This window comes from Myotis daubentonii, chromosome 7, assembly GCF_963259705.1.
Source record: "Myotis daubentonii chromosome 7, mMyoDau2.1, whole genome shotgun sequence".
NCBI lineage: Eukaryota > Metazoa > Chordata > Mammalia > Chiroptera > Vespertilionidae > Myotis > Myotis daubentonii.
Genome location: NC_081846.1, coordinates 72,605,062 through 72,630,993, shown reverse-complemented (window position 1 = coordinate 72,630,993; position 25,932 = coordinate 72,605,062). Strand labels below are relative to the sequence as shown.

The window sequence follows — 25,932 nt, the reverse complement described above, 5'->3', positions numbered from 1 at the left end:
TTGCATATTACCCTTTTATTATATAAAAATAAATGTTGTAAATAAGGCTAACTATATCAACATTTGAAATATAATCTATCTTTAAGTTTGCCACTTTAAAGCTATATAATTAAAACTCAAGTAAGGAAAAAAACTGTCCTGGGAAGCATATTATATAAAGGTTTGTTTTAGTGTAAATTCTTTTAATATTCTTCCCCTTTCTATCTCTCCCTCTCTCTTCAACTCACCTTTCCTCCATCCCTCTCTGTTGGAATTTTTAGCTAGATATATTACACTGAATAGCTCAGAATAGCAAATTGAATATATAGATAACACACATTAATTTCTCATAAACTTTATTTATTCTTGCATTAGAAACCTAAAAATACTGAGCACATTCAGCATTTATATGAAATTAAAATATCTTGCCCCTTCAAACAATAGCAAGTAACTTCACTGCTGCCAATGATAACCATCTTTCAAGAAGAAACGGATTCACTTGTGTCCTTGCCTTTTTCAACAGGTGCTCTGCTCCTTTCTTAAGAGTTTTGAATTCATCATCCAGGCCCTCAAACACCTATTTATAATTCACAGTACATTGATTTCATCTGCTGAATTCATGCCACACATCTCTCAAAAGGAAAAGGAGATTCTAATATGTATACTTTCTTTTATTACTTTCTATGAAAAATGCCTCCTCTAACACTACATCACAGATTTTATTTCCCCTTAGTAGCCATTTATAACTTCTATGTTTGAGTCAAAACTACAAAAACAAAACAAAACAAAATAAAGAAACTTTTTTTAGTCACATTGATTTCATAAAATTGTTAAGTGATCAAAGTGGCTTCATAGCAGCTAATCATGAGGAACTTCTTAGAAAAAGCATTATTTGAGATAAATCTGAAAAAGTTTATACTCTTGATGGTGACAATCAATTCAGTGCCATTAAATCCACTAAACTAGCCATAGTTTTGTCATATCTTTTCCCCACTAGATAATTCCTGTCTAGTTTTATTTTTTCACCATTAAATATAGATTGATGTATAGCTCATGTGTAAACAAGATATTATTGTCATAGCTCACTACTGGTTGCCAAGAAACATTGTATAACAAATAAAACAACAAAGAAAGTTAATTGCAAAAAGCCAGGCCAAATTTTAAATTATTATTTAGGATTTTAGAGGGATAAGCTAAAAATCACTTCTATAATTGTGTTGCTTACAGAAGATGGAACTTCCTCTTCATGTATGTGTGTGGCCTTTTTGCAGACTCTGCCATCAATGTGAATCTATTCTTTGAACCTGGACTTGGCCATGTGACTTGCCCTGACCAATGAGACATTAATAAAAATGGCTTATACAATGTTTTCATATTGGGGCCAGCTCTTTCTTAGATCTCTGAGACCATGCCAAGCTAGCTGGTTGCATAATGACAGATTTGAGGCCCAGTAACTTAGAACACAGGCTGCCTACTACCAGGTATATGAGGGAGACCATTCTTGAAAACCAGCTACCATTTGATCTTCCAGCTGGTTGGAGATTTGAGAAGCTGAGCTAGACTAGAAGAACCACCTAGATAACCCATACAATAGTGGGATATATAAGTAGTCATTGTTTTAAGACATTGAATTCTGGGATGCTTTATTATGAAATTAAAGCTAATTGATACAAACTAAACTCTCAACTTCTAGACAAGGGTTTAAAAACAGGTACATAGCCCTAACCGGTTTGGCTCAGCAGATAGAGCATCAGCCTGCGGACTGAAGGGTCCTGGGTTCGATTCCGGTCAAGAGCATGTACCTTGGTTGCGGGCACATCCCCAGTGGGGGGTGTGCAGGAGGCAGCTGATTGATGTTTCTCTCTCATGGATGTTTCTGACTCTCTATCTCTCTCCCTCTCCCTTCCTCTCTGTAAAAAATCAATAAAATATATATTTTTAAAAAACAAACAAAAACATGTATATATAATTAACTTTAAATTGACATTTAATACAGAAGTGGCTCTGATCAGGGAATAATAATCTTGTTATCCTCACCCCCACTCATCTACTGAGAACTTACTAGGCAGTAATCCACTATTAGGACATTAATTCATATCTGAATTACTATTGCCCTAAAGTCCACCTAACATCCCTATAAATTGCTCTATTCAATGACTGATGCTTCAGTTTCCCAGACCCCTTTCTATCCTCTCTCCATTCTTAATCAGACTCACTAACTATAACAATTATAGATCCCTCCATACATTTCTTAGTGAAGTTTAAGTTTTATAATAAACATTGGCCCTAGCTCTCTTCCACATGGACATGATCCAGAAGTTTTTGTTGTTGTTGTGTTTTTTTGCAAACAGAATTCTTATCAGATCTCCTGTCATGATCTACTGGGGCAGTCACCCAAGCCTGACACAGAGTTCTCTTTTCCTCTTTTAGATACCACATATAGTATTTGTCTTTCTCTGTTTGACTTATTTTACTTCCTCTAATGCCCTCTAGGTACCACGTTGTCACAAATGGCAAAATTTCATTCTTTATTAAATGACGGAATAATACAATATATTTATCCATTTATCCATCAAGGTACACTTAGGTTGTTTCCACTTCTTGGCTACAGTAAGTAAGGCTGTTTTAATCAAGCTGCATTTGAGATAAAAACTATGTGTATATACACAGTGGGGCAAAAATAGGTTAAAAGTAACGCAATAATTAATGTTTTGGGTACTCACAAATGTAAACCTACTTTTGCCCCACTCTGTACACAACACATTGGTGTGTTTTTTTAAGTTTTGTTTTTTTAACTGTCATAAAATATACCCTTGTGTTTTTTAAAGGTAGAAATACCTAAGTTTACTCCAAAAGTGCAAATTGCTGGATGAAAGAATATGTACTTTCCCAACATTTCAAAATATTGCACAATGGCTCTCTCTAAAGAGGTCGTACAAAATTGTAAAAAAGTATATGAACATTCCAGTTTCTCCACATTATCAAACTTTTTAAAAATTTGTGAAATTCATAAATAGAAAATACCATCACATTGTTTGATTAGGAAATTTTCAATGAATTGTGAACTTGAATATACTTTAATATAAATATGTTTTCTGGGAATTGCATTTTATCATGACTTACCCATACTTCTATTAGTCTTTGTAGTGGTATATTTTAAAATTTAATTGCCATTCTTTTTGATTTTAGGAAATACAAATATCTTCTGTTAGTCTTCATTTGTTTTGGCTTTTAAATTCCTGTATATCTTCTGTTAGAAATGTTTTTAATTTCAACTGTATTATTTTTTTGTCTACTTTTTAAAATATGTTACTATTCTGAGTTTATAAAAATATTCTATAATTTCTTTGATGTTAAAAGTTATATTTACACTCAATGTACTTAGAACTTACTTTTGAGTATAGTATGAGCTAGAGATAGAATTTTGTTTTATCTCTTGCATACAAAATGTACTAGCATAGTCTGGTAAAGGCAGTTCATTATTATTTAACTGATTTGAATTAGCAATGTGGCAATGCATAACAAATTCACCTGCAAGATATGTACATATGGATTTGCTTCTGAGCCCCCTGTTCTAATATTCTTTTGGTAATATCATATTGCTTTAAATTTTATAGCTTTTTAATAAGTTAAGTGTTTGTCAAGGAGACACTACAAGTGTAGGTTTTTTTTAAAACTGCCTTAGCCATTGCTGGAATTGTGCTCTTCCATGAGACTTTTAGTTTTACTATGGAATTCTGTGAAAAAGTCATTTTGGCATTTGAATTGCATTAAACTTACAGAAAATTTGGGACAAATTTCCATAGGCTTGGAAATGGAGTTTTCTCATAATGAAACTATTTTATTACTTTATTTAAGGTCATTTGTATGTCCACTAACATTTTGTAATTTTCTCCATTAAGGTCTTCAGCATCCTTTGTTTTTCTTCCTAGTTCAAGAGTAGCTTCATTTAATTATATATCTTAATTGTTTATTGAATGCAGGGACATCATTTGAGCTTATTTGAAACAATGTTTGGTTAAAATAAACAAACAAACAAAAAACAACTATGCTTAGGTTGGCTAAAAATAACATCAGAATAAGTCCTACAGAATAAAGATATTGCTTTGTAAATCTGAAACATATCCTGAGTCACAATGTAAAATACAAAATTTATTTCAAACTGTTGATTGCAGGCAAGTTTGAAGCAATTATTTCATGTCTTTATTTGTGAGAATATGTAGATATACTGTTGCTGACTTTTTATGTCTAAAACAATATTTCTCTCCATTTTGGATAGAGTTTAGTCAACTATAGAATTATATATTTTCTTAGAAGTGTGTAAATACTACCAATGTTACTGATGAGAAGTTTGCTTAAAACCATTTGTTCATCCGATCTCTCTAGTCCTTCTGGGAGCATCTTAAGTCTTTCCCTTTTTTTTTATGTTTAACTGAAGTTTTACTTCGATAACTGACTTAATCTTCTTAGCACTCAGAATGCATTTTCAATCTTAGCATCCATTTGTTTCTTCATTTCTAGTAAATGCCATCATTATCTCTTTGAATGCTGCTTTTCTTCCCTTTCTAGTATTAGTCAATATCTACCAGCTATAAGCGTATTGAACCTACTACTTCCAAGTTTCAAAATGGTGCTCATGTTTTTTTTTTTGTTACCATTTTTCTCTAATTTGTGGATTAATTCATTAATTAATTTACATCCCATTTATTCATTTTCACACCCACTACTCCAGCATAAACTTTATTCTACCAATGGGGATTTATTTTTAATTGTTATTATGTTATATTTTTCATTTCCAAGATTTTTAGTTGTTTCCATTTAATTATTTCTTACTCAATGGTGATGGTTGCACAATATTGTGAATATAATTAATGGCACTGAATTGTACAATTAAAAATAGTTAAATAGGAAATTTTATGTTACATACACAAACATACATATGTATTTACCTAATTTTAAAAGCTAATTATGCTCAGTGAAACAAGCTGGTCAGAGAAAGACAAATACCATATGATCTCACTTATATGTGGATCAAATGAATAAAATAAACTGATGAACAGATAGAACCAGAAGCATGGATACATGGAACAGAATGACAGCTGTCAGTGTTGGGGACCACATGAAAGAAGGTGATGAGATTAGCCAAAGAACATAGATACAATAGCCCATGGATACAGATAATAGTGAGGTGATAGTCAAAGGGAAGTGGGAATGGGAGATGGGTGGAGGTGGGCAAAGGGGAGATGGGGTCAACTGTAATAGTGTCAACAATAAAAATAAGTTAAATAAAAGCCAATCATGTAATATTACATAATATTCAATAATATTCAATATTACTATTGAACTGTACACTTGTAACAGGTGAATTTTATGGTGTGTAAATTATATATCAACTAGAGGCCTGGTGCATGAAATTCATGCATGGGGGGGGTCCCCCCTTAGCCTGGCCTGCACCCTCTCCAATCTTGGATCCCTCTCTCAATCCAGAACCACTGGCTCCTAAGCTCTCACCTGCCTGCCTGCCTGATGCCCCTAACTGCTCCCCTGCCGGCCTGATGACCCTAAGTGCTCTCTCCTCCTTGTCTGATCCCCCTAACTGCCTATCTGCTCTCTGCTCCTGGCCTAAGCCCCTAACTGCCCATATGCTCACTGTTCCTCTCTGCTCCTTCAGACCACAGTGCAGGAGTGCTGAGAGCTCTCTGCCGAGGCCCTGCCCCCATCCTGATGCCCCCCCTCCGGGCCAGGTGGTGCTGTGGGCCTGGACATGCCTTCGCTGGGAGCAGCCTCCGCCTCTAAGTCAGTGTGACGTTAGTGCTGGTCAGGCCTATGCACACTTCTGCTGGGGGTGGAAGTGCCTGCCCACGAGCTCCTGCCTACGTGTGCCTCTGTTGGGAGCAGCCTCTGCCTCGGAGGCAGCGTGATGTTAGTGCTGGGCAAGCCTGCCTGAGCCTGCGCTGGCAGCAGAAGTCCCTGCCCCCATCCCTGCCCACCAGCTCCTGTGCCCATGCAGCCTGTTGACCAGTCGTGACTGGGACACTGTTAGGACCAATTAGCATATTACCTCTTTATATATATAGATAAAGCTTATGTTGGCAGACCAAATTCCAGATATTGGATTCTTCCATAGGACTCCAGCTTCATCTAACACCAATTCATGCTATATACACCCATGTTTTAATCATACCAAATGATATGTGACTCCTTATCTACCTTGTGCTTTTTCAAATCTCTATGCAAAAAAAAAAAAAAAAAATCCCTTAATCTAGCAGTTTTCAATATTTTTGATCTGAGGTGTTTTTCACTCTTAAAAATTATCAAGGACTCCAATGATATGATGTATACTTGAGTTAGGTTATTTACTATAGTAAATTCTATAGCTATCCTATATAATAAAAGGCTAATATGCAAATTGACTGAATGGCAGAACGACCACTTGCTATGAGACACACTGACCACCAGGGGGCAGATGCTCAATGCAGGAGCTCTCAAGTCTGGTGAGTGCAGCAGCAGTGGTGGGACCATGGAGGATGTCCAACTGACACTTAGGCCTGCTCCTCACGCCATTAGTCGAACATCCCCTGAGGGCTCCCAGACTATGAGAGAGTGCAGGCCGGGCCGAGAGACCCCCCCTGAGTGCACGAATTTTGTGCACCGGGCCTCTAGTTTACTATATGAGAAATTTAAGCTAACAATTTTGTTTTTAAGGTAAATTAATTTATTTTAAAATACAAAATGAATTACTTGCATATTAATATAAATAACATCTAAGTAAGTACCTATATTTTTTTAAATAAAAATAAAACATTTTCTTACAATTTTATAAATCTGTTTAAAGTCTGGATTACTAGAAGATAGCTTAATTCTCACATCTACTTCCTCATCCTATCTACTGTGGTGTTTTAGTTGACATTATGTGATGAAAATACAGCTTCACACAGCCATACAATTGAAAAGGGATGTTATTTCATACTACCCAACATATGACAAGTGGTCATTCCTTGAAGGTTAGCTTTAATGTGGTATCAGAAAACACCATGATGACCTTCTTATGTTCTATTACATTAACATTCATTGGTTTATCTTGAACTCTGAATGGATCATTTACCCATGCATCATTTTATCATATTATTTGGAAAATATTTTTCTGAGTTATTTATATCTGTCAGATGATGACACATCACATTATGCAATACCCCAAAATTCACATTAGTCATATTACCACTCCTCTCATCAGAAAAGCCTTTAAATATTGGGAAGATATCAAGTCTATTGTAGTGAATTCAAGTCTTACACAGTTTTAATTTTACCTCAAAGCTTGATTTTTAATATTTGCAACAAACACCATAACATATTTCTTTGTAGTGACAGACTCATTGTGCCAATTATCTAGAAAATGTCTGTCACACACCTTGGTTTGAATAACTATAGTTTGTCTGTTCCTCATTCTTTCAAGTGAAAAATAACATTCCTTAAAAGAAGCTGCAATTCAAATAATCACACAAATACAGGGTTTCCTTCAGGTAAATGAAACCATGAATGCATACCATAATTCAGGATGCATAAAAAGTGTATTATGTGCATTTTACTACACAGAATGTTTAAAAATGTGTACTGAAGTATCAGAATATAATAAAATCAATTTTTTACTCTTTCTTCAAAGATGTTAAGGGAAACTGTCTTTTTTTTTTTTTTTTTACTACTATTAGTGGCAGTGAAAATTACAATTGCTATTAGTACAGTTTGCTGCCACTGTTTTTTGTTTTGTTTTGTTTTGAATCCTCACCTGAGGACAAGCTTAGAGAGAGAGAGAGAGAGAGATTGGCCGCCCTCTGCACATGCCCTGAGCGGGTATTGAACCCGCAACCCAGGTATGGGCCCTGACCAGGAATCTAACCTGTGACCTTTGGTGCATAGAATGATTCTCCAACTAATTGAGCCACACCAGCAGAGCAGTGCCATGGTTTTGATTAGTCTAAGGTACTAGCAATTCAGCCACCATTGCTTCTTCACCATCAGCGCAGATGTCAACAGTTTCAAAAGGCAAATATCTAGTATTACTATGAAGACAGTTTTGATCTGTTAGACTCCTTGAACATGAATTGGGGATGCCCAGGAAACCACATGTCTAGAATTATTCCTCTTTCCAGCCTCCTCTTCACCTGACCCAATCAACTGACAGACACCTATTCATCCTTTAAATTTCCTCAACTCAGCTCAATGGACTCCTCTCGCTTCCTCAGGTAGATTTTTTAAATATTCTCTAGGCCTTTGGAATCTTGTGAATTCTATTAAATTTCAATGTAATTCATTTGTAGCTTTCCTCTTAAACTGTGGCCTCTGAAGTCTATGAACTTATATTCATTTTTACTTCCAGGGTGCCTGACAAAATAAAAATTGGAGCACAACAAATGAATAAGTTCAATAATATATTATGGATATAATATGAACACTTCCAACTCTGAATTGCATAAGTCTAGGAAAATGGAAGACCAAAGCATATTATAATGTAAACTTCATATAGATATTCCCAAAGAATCAAATACATCTGAACTCTGTGACCAGTACTGTTATAGTTGTATTTTCACACACACACACATGCGCACACGGGCACACACACACACAGTCAAAATGGTATGTGCTAAAATATATAAATTGGTGTGAAATTATCAATAACCTAGGAATAAAAGAACAAGAATGTATATTTGTATAGTAAATATGTTTATAAAGTATATACTTGAACTCATTTGGAAAGGCTCTATAGGATCTGAACAAACAAAATGGATTGTGAAGGATATTAAATGTTGAAAGAACAAATTGAGCAGTGGCAGACATAGCATGGGGTGTATAGTACAAAGTTATCTGAAATATCTATTTTTATATGAGTAAACATAGAATTAGATGCTGAAGCTCATATATTAGCAGGAAAAAGTATATTAATATATGGTGATATTTTTATTTGTTAGTCATAAGATAGAAATTATAAAATCACATATGTAATACCTTAATCAATAAAGAAATTAAAAAAAGAAAATCATTGTTGGCAAAAGTAAGGAAAAATAGGTTTTTACTGATAATTGGTGAAAACATAAAATGATATGGTCTTTGTTGAGAGAAATTCAATCAGCTATAAAATAATAAAATAAACACTGACTTTGTAATTCTATTATTCCTATGATTTTATGCTAAAAATATCATATATGTGAATACACGTACTTATATATGCAAATGTTTACTGTGCCATTGTAAATAATGATGAGATACCAGAAACAGCCTAAATGTTTATCAATAAGCAAATGGTTAAGTAAATTACTTTATCCTTAGTATAGAATTAGGGACAGGCTTTCAAAAGAATAAGATGCAGCCGTACGTACTGAAATGAAAGCTTTTCAAGATATATTATAGGTGGGAAAAAAGCAACCGAATAATGCATATAGGATCATTCTATTTTTTTGTAACTACCAACAATACTCACACACATGCATAATAAATTCTAGAGGCATAACAATTTTCAATTATGAGTAAATAAATTGAATCAATGTTGTATGTAGAGGCAGAATGATCATTTTTAAGCCCATATAACTTGAAGCCTTTATAATAAATATATATAGTATTTACAATTTAAAATGTAACAAAAGTGATTGATCTCAGTATAGTGAAAGTGGAAAAGTGGGGAATATATAAAAATCACATAAAGATAGAAAAAAGAGAGATTCTGTATGAGGAATATGAAGATAGTCCTTACAAAAGCTAGATGATAGGAAAAAGGATTCTCTAAATTATAAGTGGATAATCTACATGATATTATGCTTGAATAAATATTTAAAGTATCTTAAAATAATAAAGTTTTTCTTTAAATAACATCTTCTTATCAAGACTGTACATATATGTATATATACTGTATATATTAAAAGATTTATTTGAGAAAACAAATTCACTGAAATAATTAAGAATATCTTCTTTAAAAAATAAGATATTCTTAAAGATATACTTTTATCCAGTGAAATAAAATTAGTAAGTTTTACACTGAAAGTCATTTTCCATGAATTTTAACCTACTTACTGATATTTATAAGAAACATTATGAGGGACTATATTGAAAGTTCCATAATTAGAGGCAAACAATCATAATGTATATGCTGTGAAGCATGTCAAACTCAAAGGCTAATACAGGCCAAATAAATGAGGCATGCAGCCTGCAGGCTTCGAGCTTAACATGCTTGCTGTACATGCTAGCAGTTAATTATTTCTTTGACTTTTGGGGGGGTTGGATAATTTAGTTGCATTAATTCTTGAATATAAACTTTAGGAAAATGTTATTCCTCCATGGAATTACCACTCTAATTTCTCTACTAATCCAAAGGATACTCATTTCCATCAAAGTATTTTAAAATAAATTCTTGTACTTACTTTCAACAATTACTTGTCTGTCTTCCCAGTTATCTTTAATAAGCTGTATATTTCCAAAGTGTGCATCACTGTAAAATATTCGGTTGGTACCTCTTCTTTGTTGATTATAGTCAAAAGCCAAGGCTATGACATTCTTGAAATAATGTGGGTTCTCATATGGTCTTATTGGTGAGTTTAAATTGGCTTCATCAGAAAGATGTATGCTTTTTAATATCGTTCTCCCTGAATACAGCAAATAGCCTTCATGCCTTCGGCAAGTAACTCCATCCTCTGCCAAAGAACCATGGGCACAAGCACAAGCTCTCCGGGAATTTCCTCTATAAAGACAAAGTTGCTGGCATCCACCATTGTCCTTGGCACAAACATTGGTTCCTAAGGATTGAAAAGGGATAACACAGACACACGCATATTTATATCTTTCTTTTGTTTTCCAAATATATTTTTCTAATATAAATATTAAAAAATTAATATTGAATATTTTGTTTTTTATTCTTAATTTTAAAATGGCCCTCAGAAACCAAATACTATAAAGTACTGAGTTTTTAAGTCACAATATCTTAAAAACTTTGATTTCTTGTTTCAAAGATCACATTCTTCTACTTCCCTCACCATCCAAATAAAAACACTTAGAATTTCCCTTAATCTGCTAGTTACGTGTATAACTCTTTTTTGAAACTTAATACTGAAAATATAATAAGTTATATGTACTGTAATCTTTGGCATAAGTAGCAGATTCACTAAAAACATGAAGTGAATTTACAAAAAAATCATGCACTACTTAATTCTCTGTATCTACAAAGTACATAAAGTATCAAAGGAATTTATGGCTCCCATGTGCCTAACATCTTAAGAATACTGGGAATAAGTTTTTTACTCCAGTTTTGAGTGAAGATGTAATATGTTCTTAAGATTTCTCCATCAGACTAATTCTCTGTGAATCCATCATCATCTTCAAAAGTATTATATCTTTCTTTGAATATCAAGAAAATTAAATGCAATTTATTTTAATGAACATAAACCAAATATTATTTTAATGGAGGTAATTTTAAAAAAATATCCAAATCACTGTCATATCAGTTTCAAAATACACATTTTAAAGAAGTGATGACTTTGGAAATATTTCACACTAACAGCAAACTTCTGGAGCCATAATTACTTTATATATTAAAATATAATAAAAGCAAACATTTTACTCTCTAATATCCCAATTTGCTTTGTATTTTTTTCATTGACTATGTGTATCAAGTTTTTCTGTATTACTTAGCCCAAACTATACTGAAATCATACCAGGAATATAATCTGCCCATATACACAAATTGTCCTGAGCAAATATATCTATATATGAACTATTATACATTTATTTCATTAAGCTACTATATAACTTTTGTAAGAAATTAGACACCCCACCTCCCCCCTCAAAAAAAAAAAGGGCTGTGAGGTTTTGGACTCAAATATGAATTAATCCCTAACCTCAGTTTGATAAATGTTAAAAATAAATGAGAGAAAGAAATAGCATAAAGTATATTTATTATACGAGAAGGCTAACCTTTCTCTCTTACTCGGTTAAAGATTTTAACCTCCTTCAGGTTGACTCCAAGCCCCGTTCTCATGGTTATGGTTTCTGTAGCATCATTTTTGTGGCCCCTCCTGATGGACCCGTTGGCATGTGCTCTGACGAGAAGATGAACATACATGATCAACGCTCTTTGATTCAAATCAAGTCAGTTATTTAAGCTCAAGATAACAGATATCCCAGCAAAAGGGAAAGAAAACAACCCTTCATCTGTGACATTGAAACGGCTGAGCCTAGAAGAGGAAGAGTGGCCGGCCTTTCCTGCGGAAATGACAAGGTTTTGTGAAATCCTTTTTCTGACCTTGCTAGGGGATGGCTAATCCTACAAGGGTAAAGCAACTAACGGGCACTGAAATAGCATTCTGAGTCTCAGAGGCTCATGAAAAAATAAATTACCTGTCAGACCAGTAGATGTAAGCCCCAAAGACGGCAACGGAAAACATATCCACATTGCTCCCTGCCAGCACCATCTCCCGATTCCCTCCAGTCTCAAGGTCGATTCTTTCTATTTTGTCCGTGCGAGCATCACACCAGTACAATTTATTTTCCTAAAGATCAATTGAAAAGTAACATTACAAGCTGTGTTTGATTGTTTTATTGAGGAAGTAAGACTGTCAGCTCAATGAATACAGTGATCTTTACTCTTGTTTACTCACTGTTATACCTATGGCAGTAGATAACTAGAGTCTTTTTAAAAATGAAAATGAGTGGTATTAAATATTTAATTTATGATGTATATGTGAATACATCATCACTTTCAATTCTGTCCACTGCTAAATATAATAATTCTAATTCAAATTTCAAAAATTATCTTGCGAAACATCTTAAAATATTGATTTATATATACAAAAGCAAACATTCTTATTTTAGCAATTTTGTAATGTGAAATGTAACGTGGAAGAAAATAAAACACAGAAAGAAAATCTAGAGCATGCTGTAATAAAACATTGAAAAGTAGACTATAGGAAACACAAGGTGTATAGTCAATGTTTTCTTTTACTCATTCATTCAGCAAATAAAATATTTGTAGTACAATACAGAAATTCATGCTTTCATATAAATAAGATCCATCTTTTCTAAATTATGTCAACTGAAGTTTTTATTCAACTCTTGGATAAAAGCACTGATTAAAGTTGAGAAAAATGTGGCAATTATTAATTCAGATAAAGTGGGGTGTATTCTGTTTGATTGTTTTATTGAGAAAATAAGAGAATGCTAAAAGAGGATTAATCAAGGTGGCAGTTAATGAACTCTAAATATTTAAGAAAGGAAATCCAACAGACCTCATAGTCAATGGAGATGCCATTAGGCCATGCGATTCCCATGCTTACGAGGACAACCTTCTCCGAGCCATCTAAGCGAGCCTTCCCGATGCACGGCATCTGTCCCCATTCAGTCCAGAACAAGTAGCTGAAATTAAGTTGTTGATTTATAGTAGTATGCAGATAAGCACAAAAAAGATATATTATTAATAACAGCAGTCACATTCATACTAACAAATAAAAATAATGCATCCTAGAAATCAATATACATGTGTGTTTGGTTGCAATAAAATATTTTTACTATAAAAAATATTTAAGCATTCATAGAAGGTGTGGATGAATTCAAATCCTAACAAATGCCTTCAGTACATGCCACTCCTTATCTGAAATTCTCTTTTGCACCCAGCTTGCCTTATGTGTTCTTTTTATATCTCAAATATCATTTCCTTCAAGAAACCTTCAGTGTTCTCTCTGATTATTGCACCATGTAATCTGCTTCATGTCATAGATGAATGAGACTGGCAAATTAAAACTTGTATTTCTGTAGTGTTATTTTTTATTAATATTTTTGCCCCCCCCAAACTGTAAGCTCAATGACTACAGTGATCTTTTCTCTTGCTTATTCACTGCTATACCTATAGCAGTAGATAACTAGAATATTTTTAAAAATGAAAATTAATGTTAGTAAATATTTAATTTATGATGTATATGTGATTATATCATGACTTTTAATTTTGTCCACTGCTAAATATAATTACCCTTATTCAAATTTTAAAAATTATCTTGTTAAACATGTTAAAATATTGATTTATACAAAAGCAGAAATTCTTATTTTAGCAATTTTGTAATATAAAATGTAATGTGGAAGGAATGTGCAAGAAAATAAAATACAGAAAGAAAATCTAGAGCATGCTGTAATAAAACAGCATTGAAAAGTAAATTGTAGGAAAACAAAAGGCACATAATCGATGCTTTCTTTTACTCATTCATTCAACGAATAAAATATTTGTAATACAATACAGAAATTCATGCTTTCATATAAGTAAGATCCATCCTTTCTAAATTATGTCAACTGAAGTTTTTATTCAACTGCTAGATAAAAGCATTGATTAAAGTTGAGAAAACTATGGCAATTATTAATTCAGATAAAGTGGGGTGTATTTTGTGCATATTTGAATACATATATATGATAGATCATATACAGAAGAAAATGAGATTGCATATAGAAAAATCAAAGGCCTCCATTCATATTTTATATCCACGTGATGCAGTAATTATTAATCCATGAAAAAAGACACAAACTATATGAAAATATATGTATTCCCTTTATGCATATTGTTTTAATTTATTTTAAAAGTTGATTTTTTTCCTGAAAATTCTGTGTAAAATAAATATGTTGGACTTTCATAACCAGACAAAAAAGAGGTGCGGCTAAAATCCCAAGTATATTATTTTGAAGACAGTTTAATTCATATTTATAAAGTCTACAAATCAGAAAGGAAAACCTATATAGCAGAAATACAATTAATATTTTATTGGTTAGATCTGGGAGGAAGCAAGCACAAAAATATCTATACCTGTATTAAAGGTAAGATTTTTAAAACTTTAAGAGGGACTTATTACATTAAAATTATTCAAAATAACTATTTAACTGGGAAGTAAAATGTACCGCTCCACTTAACATTCTGAGGACAAATTTTAGCATAACAATGCTCTTAAAATGAACAGTCAGTCCTTGTTTTAGAATGGCAGCGGATGTTATACTGGGAAGGAGGCATTTTGGAAGCCAGGATAGACATATGATTACTTATTCAATCTAATTCTTTCCATCTACTATCACATACTATTAAGTTCAAAAATGGCTGGGAATATGTATTACATACCTTTTATTTAATAATAGTCTGCTTTCAAATGAACTAAATGAGTAAATAATAAAATATTATTTTGAGTAGGTTGATTGATCTAATAACATATTTAACCCTAATTCTCAGAGCTATAAAAGCTGCAGCTCAGGATGTGAATGCTCCACAGTCACAGTGCTGATAAGGGTCCACACCAGGAACTGCACTCCAGCTTTGCTAACTCAGGACTGTACGTCCTCTCTATGATATGTTGTGTCGCCAAATGTAAATATAATACCACAATAAAATAATCGTTTATCAAATTCTATTCTTCATTAGAAATTAAATGTATAACAAAGATCTTCGTACTTAAAACAAAACATGTAAAAGCTATTAGTATTAGAGAAAAAGTTTCTCTCTCCCCCCCCCCCCCCCCCCCCGCCCCAACTAGTCCCTATTCACTTAAAATTTATTATATCCATGAGGAAGGCTTAGGTGAATGGCAATAAAGTTAGGGATAAAATTTATTCAAAATAAAATTATCTTGAATATAGATTTTACTCAAATTTTGAGTGGTGATTTGATAAACTATCATAATATATGAAGCCAACTCTGACAGCAAGAATCACTTTTATGGCCAAATAATTAATCAACTAAATAAAATCAAAGGATTGAACACCTACCAAAATTAAGCAACATTTTATAAATGTTAGGGGAAAAAAATAACTTGTTTGCTCCATAAACTGAACTTGAAAGTAAAGAGTTGAATAGAATTAACACTTTGAGAACCTTTAGGGATTATAAACCAAATTTAGAAACCATTCTCTAGGCATATAAAACTGCAGAGAGAAACTTATTTAAGATAGTAATTTACATAGATGTACTTGAGATGTTTTTAATGAACAGAGTATTTGTATCGAAGTGTGATCTTTGGCAATGGGAAGAAATTAAATTCCTTGTCTCTGGTTTTCGAGATTCATGGACAGATTCATTGATGGTATTACATAATAATGGTTTCCCCATTCTAGTTCAAATTTTGCTGTAATAAAGTTTGCTGGATTGTATACTACAGCCAACAAATTTGCCTTTAGAGTGTTAGCTTGATAAATCTAGCCCTGAAAATACTTCCTGAGGTTTTATTAGACCCAGAAATTCTCAAAATCATCCAAATCAAATATTATGTGACAATATTGAAGTTTCTCTCAATAATAATTTGTCCTAAACAGAAAATGTCCTTATTTACAAAGGCTTACAATTACAGAATTTAAAAATTCAAAATGTAACAAGGAATATTCACAAGTGTTTTGAAAAATTATATAAACACTAACAGAAGTTATCATAATACAAATATCCCTATTGTTGTCACTAGACCCAGAAGATATTGGCAGAAAAATGTGCAATGGATACATACCATGAGTTAATTTCTAATTAATTACTGACATTTGGATAATATTTAAAAGACTGCATTTGGTTGCAGTGGGACTGCTACCAAAAGCCTAGCATACACTCTCAGAATCCAAAGTTTATTGAAGTTATCATAGAGCAATTATATGGTATCAGAATTAGTTTACACATAGGTATACTTATATAGAAAAAACAAATCATTTTTATGTCATAATTAGGATCAAACTGAAAACTATATGTTCAAGGCATTATAAATGTCCTCAAATAATTTCAAATAAAGTATTTTTGTGAAATAAGGCTACCTGGAAACAAAACTCTGACTTTAGTAGGGGGAGTGTAAAGAAGTGTAAGGGACTGTCAAACCACAGCGGGAAGGGACGGTGGGGGGGTGGGTGGGGGGTTAAGAGATCAACCGAAGGACTTGTATGCAGGCATATAAGCATAACCAATGGACACAAGACACTGGGGGGTAGGGGATGCTGGGGGAATGTTAACGGGGAAAAAAGGAGACATATGCAATACTCTGTAATACTTTAAGCAATAAAACAAAATTTTAAAAAAAAGAAGTATAAGAGAAAAAAGAGAAGGATGAATAAGTCTAAATTGTTAAAAATGGCCGGGTCAAGTAGTTCAGTTGGTTAGAGCATCTTCTTCACATGCCAAAGTAGCAGGTGTCATCATCCCCAGTCAAGGCACATACAAGAATCAACCAATGAATGCATAAATAATTGTAACAACAAAGTGATCTCTCTCTCAAAAAATAAAATAAAATCAGTCAATAAAAACAATTTACAAAAGTAAATTTAAAAACACCAAATAAATTTTTTAAAAAGAAATAGTATTAAATGTGGTTCTTCAGTATGGAGTTTCCTCAAAAAACTAAAAATGTAACTCCCATTTGACCCAGTTATCCCACTTCCGGGAATATATCCCAAGAAACTAGAAACACTAATTAGAAAGGATATGTGTACCCCTATGTTCCTAGCAGCACAATTTACCATAGGTAAGATTTGGAAATACTCTAAGTGCCCATCAGCAGATGAATGGATTAGAAAACTGTGGTACATCTACACAATGGAATACTATGCTGCTGTAAAAAGGAAGGAACTCCTACCATTCCCATCAGCATGGATGGACGTGGAGAGCACTATGCTAAGTGAAATAAGCCAGTCAGAGAAAGATAAATATCACATGATCTCACTCATTCATGGAATATAATGAACAACATAAACTGATGAACAAAAACAGATCCAGAGACAGAGAAGCATCGATCATACCGATCATACCGTCAAACCTCAGAGGGAAGGCAGGGAAGGCGGGGTGGAAGGGAGAGAGATCAACCAAAGGACTTGTATGCAAGCATATAAGCCTAACCAATGGACACAGACACTAGAGGGGTGAGGGGCAATGGGGGGATAAGGACACATATGTAATATCTTAATCAATAAAAGAACAAATAAATGTGGTTCTTACATTTTAGATATATAAACAATAGTGAAAACCAACTGATTTGAATCATTTCTTTTCTTTGAATTTAATATTATTTTTGTTGACTGCTAAACTATTTCCCTGGAGCACAGATCTGGGTTGCAATTTTTACAACGGACTTGCCATTTCTTCTGATTCGTACTCCTTCTTTAAGGGAGCATGACGTAGATATTTTATCAGATATGTTAAGGAAAACCTGAGATCACTAAAATTCATCATGCTGGCACAAAACTGAAGATTGTGCAATTCTCTGGCCTTGGTGAGGAAGACGATCAAGAATGTCATTGTGTCCTCTGCTAGACCGGGGGTCACCCATGTGTTAGTTAATATGTATGCAAAACGTAAGACCAGAACACACACGATTACAGATTAGCAATGGCAGCTAGACCAGGGGTTGGCAAACCGCGGCTCACGAGCCACATGCGGCACTTTGGCCCCTTCAGTGTGGCTCTTCCACAAAATACCGACTTCTGTGCATGGGCCAAGAAGTTTCAATCGCACTGTACGTGTGTGCCTGCACGTGGTATTTTGTGGAAGAGCCACACTGAAGGGGACAAAGAGCCGCACGTGGCTCGCGAGCCAGTTTGCCGACCACGGAAGACTGTGAGCATTAGCCTTTGAACAAACACTGCTTGTAATTTTAAATGTTTTATCAGTTTTACTAGACTCACATCTCATATCCGGTTGAATACCTTATAAGCCAACATGTCAATGTCTCCATCTTCAGCACATAAACAAAATAATATTGTAAAAGTTTGAATACATTTCACAAATATATAAATTGAATCCTTCATCCCCTATGAAAAATATGGTATAATGCAAAACCTGTTCTATTTCTGTAAGGGCTTTGTTACATTTCCTTTGTATTCTTTTATGTGGTTTTGTTTTGACAAAGTATTACATGCCAATTCCAAATCACTTTCATGTCCTGAAAGAGAAACTATTGCATAGAGGCTCCAGTAATATACAAAGAACTCAACCACAGACCACAGGACATTCTGATAAAAGGAAGAGAGTCTAAATACAGTACTTTTTCTCCCTTCCTTCCTTCCTTCCTTCCTTCCTTCCTTCCTTCCTTCCTTCCTTCCTTCCTTCCTTCCTTCCTTCCTTCCTTCCTACATTCTGATAAAAGGAAGAGAGTCTAAATACAGTACTTTTTCTCCCTTCCTTCCTTCCTTTCTTCCTTCCTTCCTTCCTTCCTTCCTTCCTTCCTTCCTTCCTTCCTTCCTCTCCTCCTCCTCCTCCTCCTCCTCCTCCTCCTCCTCCTCCTCCTTCTTTCATCTGTTTCTTCTTGCTTCTTGCAGAGGTTGTCGATTTTTTCCTCCATCCGGTTTATGCACTCTAGGATCCTTATTCTGAATTCTTTATCTGTCATGTTGCATGCCTCTGTATTACTTAGCTGCTTTTCTGGAGAGTCCTCCTTCTCTTTCCCTTGGGGGTTTCTTTGTCTACCCATGTTTGATCTCACTGACATATCTAGACGTTGAGTTGTTCAGTGGTTGCTCCCTTGGTGGCAGTGACTCCTTGGTCTGTGGTTGCTCTTCGGGCGGTTGCGGTAGCAGCTGCTCTTCAGTTGTCAGCAGCTCCTCTGGTGGGTGCTGTTCACAGCTGTGGTGGCTCTTCTGGCTGGTGGGGCGAGGTTTCACGTACAGCTGCTGTTCCTCAGCAGAGGATGAGGTGCTCAGGAGGTTGCTGTTGCTTGGATCTGCTGCGTTGATTTAAAGGCACAAAATACAACACAACAAGGCACCACGTACCAGGCACTATACACAAATATATTCACGATATTAATAACCCCAATTAAAGGTGACCACCTGAATTAAGAGAATTAGGGGATAAGGAAGAAGGAAGAGAAAAAGATAAAAGAGAAAAAGGAAAAGAAAAGTAGGGACCAAAAAAAGGGAGTGCAAAAATGAAATTGGGAAAAAGGAAGGGGGAAAATAAAAGCGAGAAAAGAAAAGAAAAGAAAAAAAAAGAGCGAAAAGAGAGAATGAAGTGGAAGAGGGAAGAGACTTTTTATATGAGGAGAATACTCCTATAGAATAGCCATTAATCCCAACAAATTCCAGCAACAGCTCCCTGGATATGAATGCAAACTAGAGACAACCAATAATATAACGATGAAAATAGAATGGTGAACACTAATCCCAAAATAAAATAAAGAAAAAATAAAATGGTAAAATGGTAGCAGTAATAATACTGGTTAAAAATAAGAAGGTAGTAATTAAAAGGGTAAAATCAGGTGATGGAAAAAGAAGAAAAGAAAGAAAGAAAGAAAAAAAAAAGAACAGAAAAAAAAGAATGAAAAAAAATTGGTTTCTTAGTTAAAAAGTGAAAAAAGAAAAAAAATTGCAGTAGTGGAGGTCCTTCGTTTCTTCTATTCTTCAGTGTGGCTCACCTTAGACCTTCCAGGTATTCAGGAGAGTGTTGAGTTTCCCTGCGATATACTGTTCCTCTGTGTTGTAAACCACAGTCCTTATTTTAAAGCATGCCGCATTTATTTCCCAGACTGCCTTATTTTGTGTTTAGCAAAGAGTCAGTTTGTGGGTCAGCCTCTGGGTGGCAGTGTTCTGGGGTTGGCCTCTGAGGCTATAGGGCCTCTCTGTCCAGTGGAAGTTCACTGCCCAGAGCTGACTGCGTAATAGTTAGTTACCGGCGCTATGTTGTTGCTGGGATTGAAAATCCCCCTATAGGCCAGACCCTGTTAACTCCCAGGGACTGATCAGGTTATCTTAATCCTTGATCTCGTACAGGGTGGAATCTGGGTGTGGCTGTGCTCCTTGCCTGGGGGCTGGGGGGAGGAGACTCACTCTCAGGAGCGGGTGGCTGCCCCAGTCCTGGGCTCAGGGGTGTCTCAGCACTCAATTCACTACCACCTCTCCCGGCTCCCCCTCTTTCCCCAGTCTCTCCCCAGATTCCACTCCTCGGCACACTCTCCCTCTCTTCAGCACAGGTGAGTGTCTGTATCCGAAATGTCCCATGAACAGGATTCAGTGAAAACAAACAAACAAATGCCGGCCGCGGAAACGGGGAAGGCTTGGTTTCTGTAAGCTTCTTCTCTTACCGGGACTGCATGGTCAGGTCAGCTCTTCAGGCTGCCCCCTTTAGGCTCAGTCCTCCGTGATCACAGAACCCAGCTCTCAATTTCCCTGGCGGCGCCAGGAATCCCGCGGTTCTCCTTTCCCCCGTCAGGGGCTGTGCCTGTCCCAGGGGACGCGGCTGTCTGCCACGCGGTCTCCCTCCGACTCTCTGGGCTCAGAGGTCTGGCAAACTTTCCTGCCCAAATCCCTGGTTTTTTTTTACCTTTCCAGGGGAGTTCTGCTCTTCCCGGCTGCAAACCCTCTCACCAGCTGAGCAATTTCGCCAATTCGGTGTGAGTGTTACTAGCTTCAGCTGCTCCATTTGCTCCGGGACACGACCTGGGACACGTCTGCCTATATCGCCGCCATCTTGGTTCTCCTCCTCCTCCTCCTCCTCCTCCTCCTCCTCCTCCTCCTCCTCCTCCTCCTCCTTCTTTTCTTCTTCTTTTCTTCTTCTTCTTCTTCTTCTTCTTCTTCTTCTTCTTCTTCTTCTTCTTCTTCTTCTTCTTCTTCTTCTTCTTCTCTCTCTCTCTCTCTCTCTCTCTCTCTCTCTCTCTCTCTCTCTCTCTCTCTTTTCTTTCTTCTTTTCTTTCTTTTTTTCCTGTTGTGGGTACTTTGGTGGATAGTTCTCAAATACATTATTTGATTTCAGTCATGTACTCATTCAACAAATGTTAAGTATCTATTATGTGCTGGGTGATGATGATACAAAATAAATGGGACTTAATGATGCTCATGCAGCTCACTGTTTAATGAATGAGGCAAATGGGTAAGTAATTACCTGAGAAAAATGCTAACAGAAATGTCTAAAACTTGCTAGTTGTAAATCATGAAATTATAAGGGCTTCAACCCTAAAATTTTTGAAGTGCTGTGGTAAGAGAAGTTGTCATTCCTATAAACAACTACAGAAATGAATTTATGAGCTAAAATAAAGATATGGGCCATCTGAGTTGTTTCTCTTTCTCTTTAAGCTTATAATTATTTGTAAGTTATTTGTTTTACAGTTCTCATTCTGGTGCTGGTTTTTCTTAAGTTTTATATTAGAATCCTTCTCCATTCACTATTTTGTGATATTGAATAATTACATAAAGCAATTATTTCTTATATAAAACAAAAAAATAGTGTTGCTCAGACAATGCTGAAGAAGTACAGGAAAAAATTCTTAACAAAGAAACAATTTGGGGGGACCTGTAATCCCACAGCAGATTAGGTTTATCGTCCTGTATTAGATTTAATTCCTTATTTTTATTTATGTGTTTGTGCCCTGCCTCACTGCCCATCCTCTCATTTTAGAGAATACATATATATGCATGTACTTGTACATATATGATATTATCTTACTATTTACATTTTTGTGTTTTTGAGTGATTAATCTTTATTAAGTTTTGGTATTTTCAATATATAATATTTGATGTTTTCCTATGAAATATTTAACACCTAGACTCTTAGAGCCCAGAATCCTAGTAATCATAAGCTTATTTATAATTCTTAAAATATTATACAGAAATTTTACATATTTTTCATGATCTCCAATCTATCTTATATGTCAGAAATAATCTATGCTGGATATTCTGCATTGGAAAAACCTGAGACAATGTCTATAGGTAAATAAGGAAATGTATCTTTCAAACTTCTCTTTACCCTTTTACTGTGTTTTTATGGGTCAGATCCCTTGAAGAATTAGGAAAAGGTATTGTATTGGTGTCTGACTATCTTTGGTGTCTGTTCAACATGTCTCTGGTGGCCTGGGCGAGGGGCTCCCTCCTGCAGTGAGGGGTGGCATAACCTTCTGGCCATTCTTTGCAGCCAGCCACACAGCTGCAGTTATAGTTCAGGGCATCTTGATCATTTCCTGTCCTTCTTCCATCTTTTTAGACGGAGAGATAAAATCTAAGATCATGTTTGAGGAAAGAGAATGCAGCATATTGGAAAAGACTAGGTGAGTGAGACTTAACTAGCTTTGAAAGAAGGGTGGTGCCTGCAGTAGAATTTTTGAGAAAATTTCTAATGGAAAATAGTGCGTCACTTTTCTTTCATTTGCCTTCATAACTTTTATAGGCCTGGCTCAGAGACATGTAGAGAGAGGTGGCTCTGATATGGAGCATGGTTGTGGTATTCCTAAGGTACCTGAACATCATGGTATCTTAAGATTATGTACTAGCATGTGGTTTCCACTATTATTTCTTTTGTAAATCAAATTTAATTCCATTTCATTTTTATAGGTGTTGCCTTGACATCAAATTCAAAATAAACTCTAGAAAATGCTGTTAAATTTAACTACACTCTTGCTAGCTCAACAGATGTTAAGCTGTCTTTCAAAACCTTCTTCAGATTGTTAAGCATATTCTAAAAGTACATATACATATTTATATATGTGCATATACATACAGAATCAATCAACGATGATTTGACAATAAGTGCTTGAACAGGGAGAGCCACTGTCAAGCTGAATCTTTGCACTGGAAAGAAATATCTTTTAGCAACTTATAGTATTAGAAATAGAAAGTTAATTTAAGAGAGGCAATGTACATCCTGGTGCCTCAAAAGAAAACAAAATTACTGAATATTTGTGCTCAATTAGAGATCATATTCCATGGAAAGTTATCCAACTTTTTCAGCATCATACTGTGAATTCCTATGCATATTTTGTTGTTGTTGTTGTAAGTAGAAAATGACTTTTAGCATAATGAAAATTATTACATTTCAATTTTTTAAAAGAAAGTGATGGCTTAGTAAAGTAAGTCAATGGAGGGAAGAAAGTAATTTTTTAAAGCTGAACTAAATTCATATATACTTTATTTTTTAATTAATTAATTAATTTATTGTTTAACATATTACAAATAGTAGTACATATGTCTCCTTTTTTTTCCCCATTGATAAATTCATATATACTTTCTATTTTGCAACTGGCTACATTTTAAGAGACTTCAAGTTTCCATTGTTGAAAACAGGCTTCATTTCCATTTTTCAAAGCATATTTATATCCTGAATTCAGTTAATTTACTTCATTATGTTTCACCTTTTCCTTTGGCAATACCACGTGCCATAATTTAATTTCAAACAGAATAACAAAATGCTATACTTTATCCCTATAATGTAAATTTTGACACTTAAATGTCTATCAAATATTACCTGAAAATCAATGTTTGAAAAAGTTATACAGGCTGATCATTTCAAGCTTTTTTCTCCCACACTGAACTCTAGTCAGTAAACATGTGGATAATGTATAGGGAGAAACATATCAGTAATGTTTCCAAGCAGGAGTAAACACTTCCTGAAAGCAAGCTTAATATTTTAAAAGGTGTATTGATTCTGAACTGTGAATCCAGACAAATATCAATCCATGTGATTTATGTAATACTTAAAAAATATTTTTTTTTGAAAATATATATATATATTTTTAATAAAAATGTGGGGAAGGCCCGTCGCAACTACAGAAGCTTAATAGTATTTAACGATGGTCACTTATGTTGTAAACAACATTGCAAGGAATAACCCAGAATATACCTCATTTTGTATGGTACAATTAAAGTAGTGTGATAAATTCCTAGAAGTGAGATTATTGCTCAAAATCAAATATATTTGCAACTTTGATAGATATTACCAAATTTTCCTCTGTAGAGGTTCTACCATTTTCTGATCCTGTTAACAATTTATGAGAGTGCCTGTTGTAAAACTTTTGGATGATTTTGCAAACTGAGAGGTTAAAAATGGTATCTTGGATAGTTTTATTTCTCTTATGAGTGTGATGGTACATGTTTTTATATATTTACTAGTAAGGGCCATTTCTGTGTGTGAATTATATCCCCATGGCCTTTATATTTGTCTGAGTTTCCCATAGAAATGATAGGAAGTTTGTGCGTGTCTATATCTATATTTATATAGAGACTAGGGGCCCGGTGCACGAAATTCGTGCACTGGGTGTGTGTGGGGAGGGGAGTGTCCCTCAGCCCAGCCTGCCCCCTCTCACATACTGGGAGCCCTCAGGCGTTGACCCCCATCACCCTCCAATCGCAGGATCGGCCCCTTGCCCAGGCCTGATGCCTCGGCCAGAGGCGTAGACCCCCATCACCCTCTGATCGACTGATCGGCCCCTTGCCCAGGCCTGACACTTCCGCCAGAGGTGTCAGGCTTGGACAGGGGACCCCCTTCTTCCCCTGATCACTGGCTCTGGCCCCCGCCCAGGCCTGAGGCCTCTGGCCCAGGAATCATGCCTGGGCAGGGGACCCCCATCTCCCTCTGATCGCTTGCTCCACCCCCCGCCCAAGCCTGACGCCTCTGACCCAGGCTTCAGGCCTGGGCAAGGGGACCATCATATCCTCCCAATCCCCGGCTCAGCCCCCCGCCCAGGCCTGATGCCTCGGCCAGAGGAGTTGACCCTCATCACCCTCCGATCACCAATCACCAGATTGGCCCCTTGACCAGGCCTGAGGCCTCTGGCAGAGGTGTCAGGCCTAGGCAGGGGACCCCCAGCTCCCCGCGGTTGCAGGCTCCGCCCCTTCCCAGGCCTAAAGCCTCTGGGTGAGGCGTCCGGCTCGGGCAGCGGGGACCCGCAGCTGCAGCGGCCCCGCGATCGTGGGCTCTGCTTTAGGCCCAGGCAAAGGACCCCTAGGTCCCGGGACTGCCAGCTTCGACCGTGCCTAGCTCCCATTGCTGACTCCACCCCTACTTCCTGCTATCACTGGCCAGGGCGGAAAAGGCACCTGATGCTCCGATCATGGCTGGGGGGCAGGGCAAAGGCGGCCCCAGGGCCGCCTTTGCCCTGCCCCCCAGCTCTTAGCTCCCCCCTGGGTTTCCGATCACTGTCAGTGGCAGGGGGCTTCTTCCTGCTTTCCCTTTCGCCTCCCTGCATTGTGCCTACATATGCAAATTAACCGCCATCTTGTTGGCAGTTAACT

At 35.9% G+C, this 25,932-nt stretch overlaps 1 protein-coding gene across 1 annotated transcript in view; it reads right to left on the bottom strand.

Annotated features, from left to right (window-relative positions):
* LRP1B (LDL receptor related protein 1B) overlaps window positions 1-25,932 on the bottom strand; it is a 924,684-nt gene that overhangs the window by 426,607 nt on the left and 472,145 nt on the right. The window contains exons 34-37 of the mRNA XM_059704885.1: window positions 13,242-13,368; window positions 12,355-12,506; window positions 11,932-12,056; window positions 10,386-10,757 (exon numbers count right to left, since the gene is read on the bottom strand). Coding sequence (XP_059560868.1) covers window positions 10,386-10,757; window positions 11,932-12,056; window positions 12,355-12,506; window positions 13,242-13,368 — 776 coding nt within the window. The remainder of the gene's footprint in view (window positions 1-10,385; window positions 10,758-11,931; window positions 12,057-12,354; window positions 12,507-13,241; window positions 13,369-25,932) is intronic.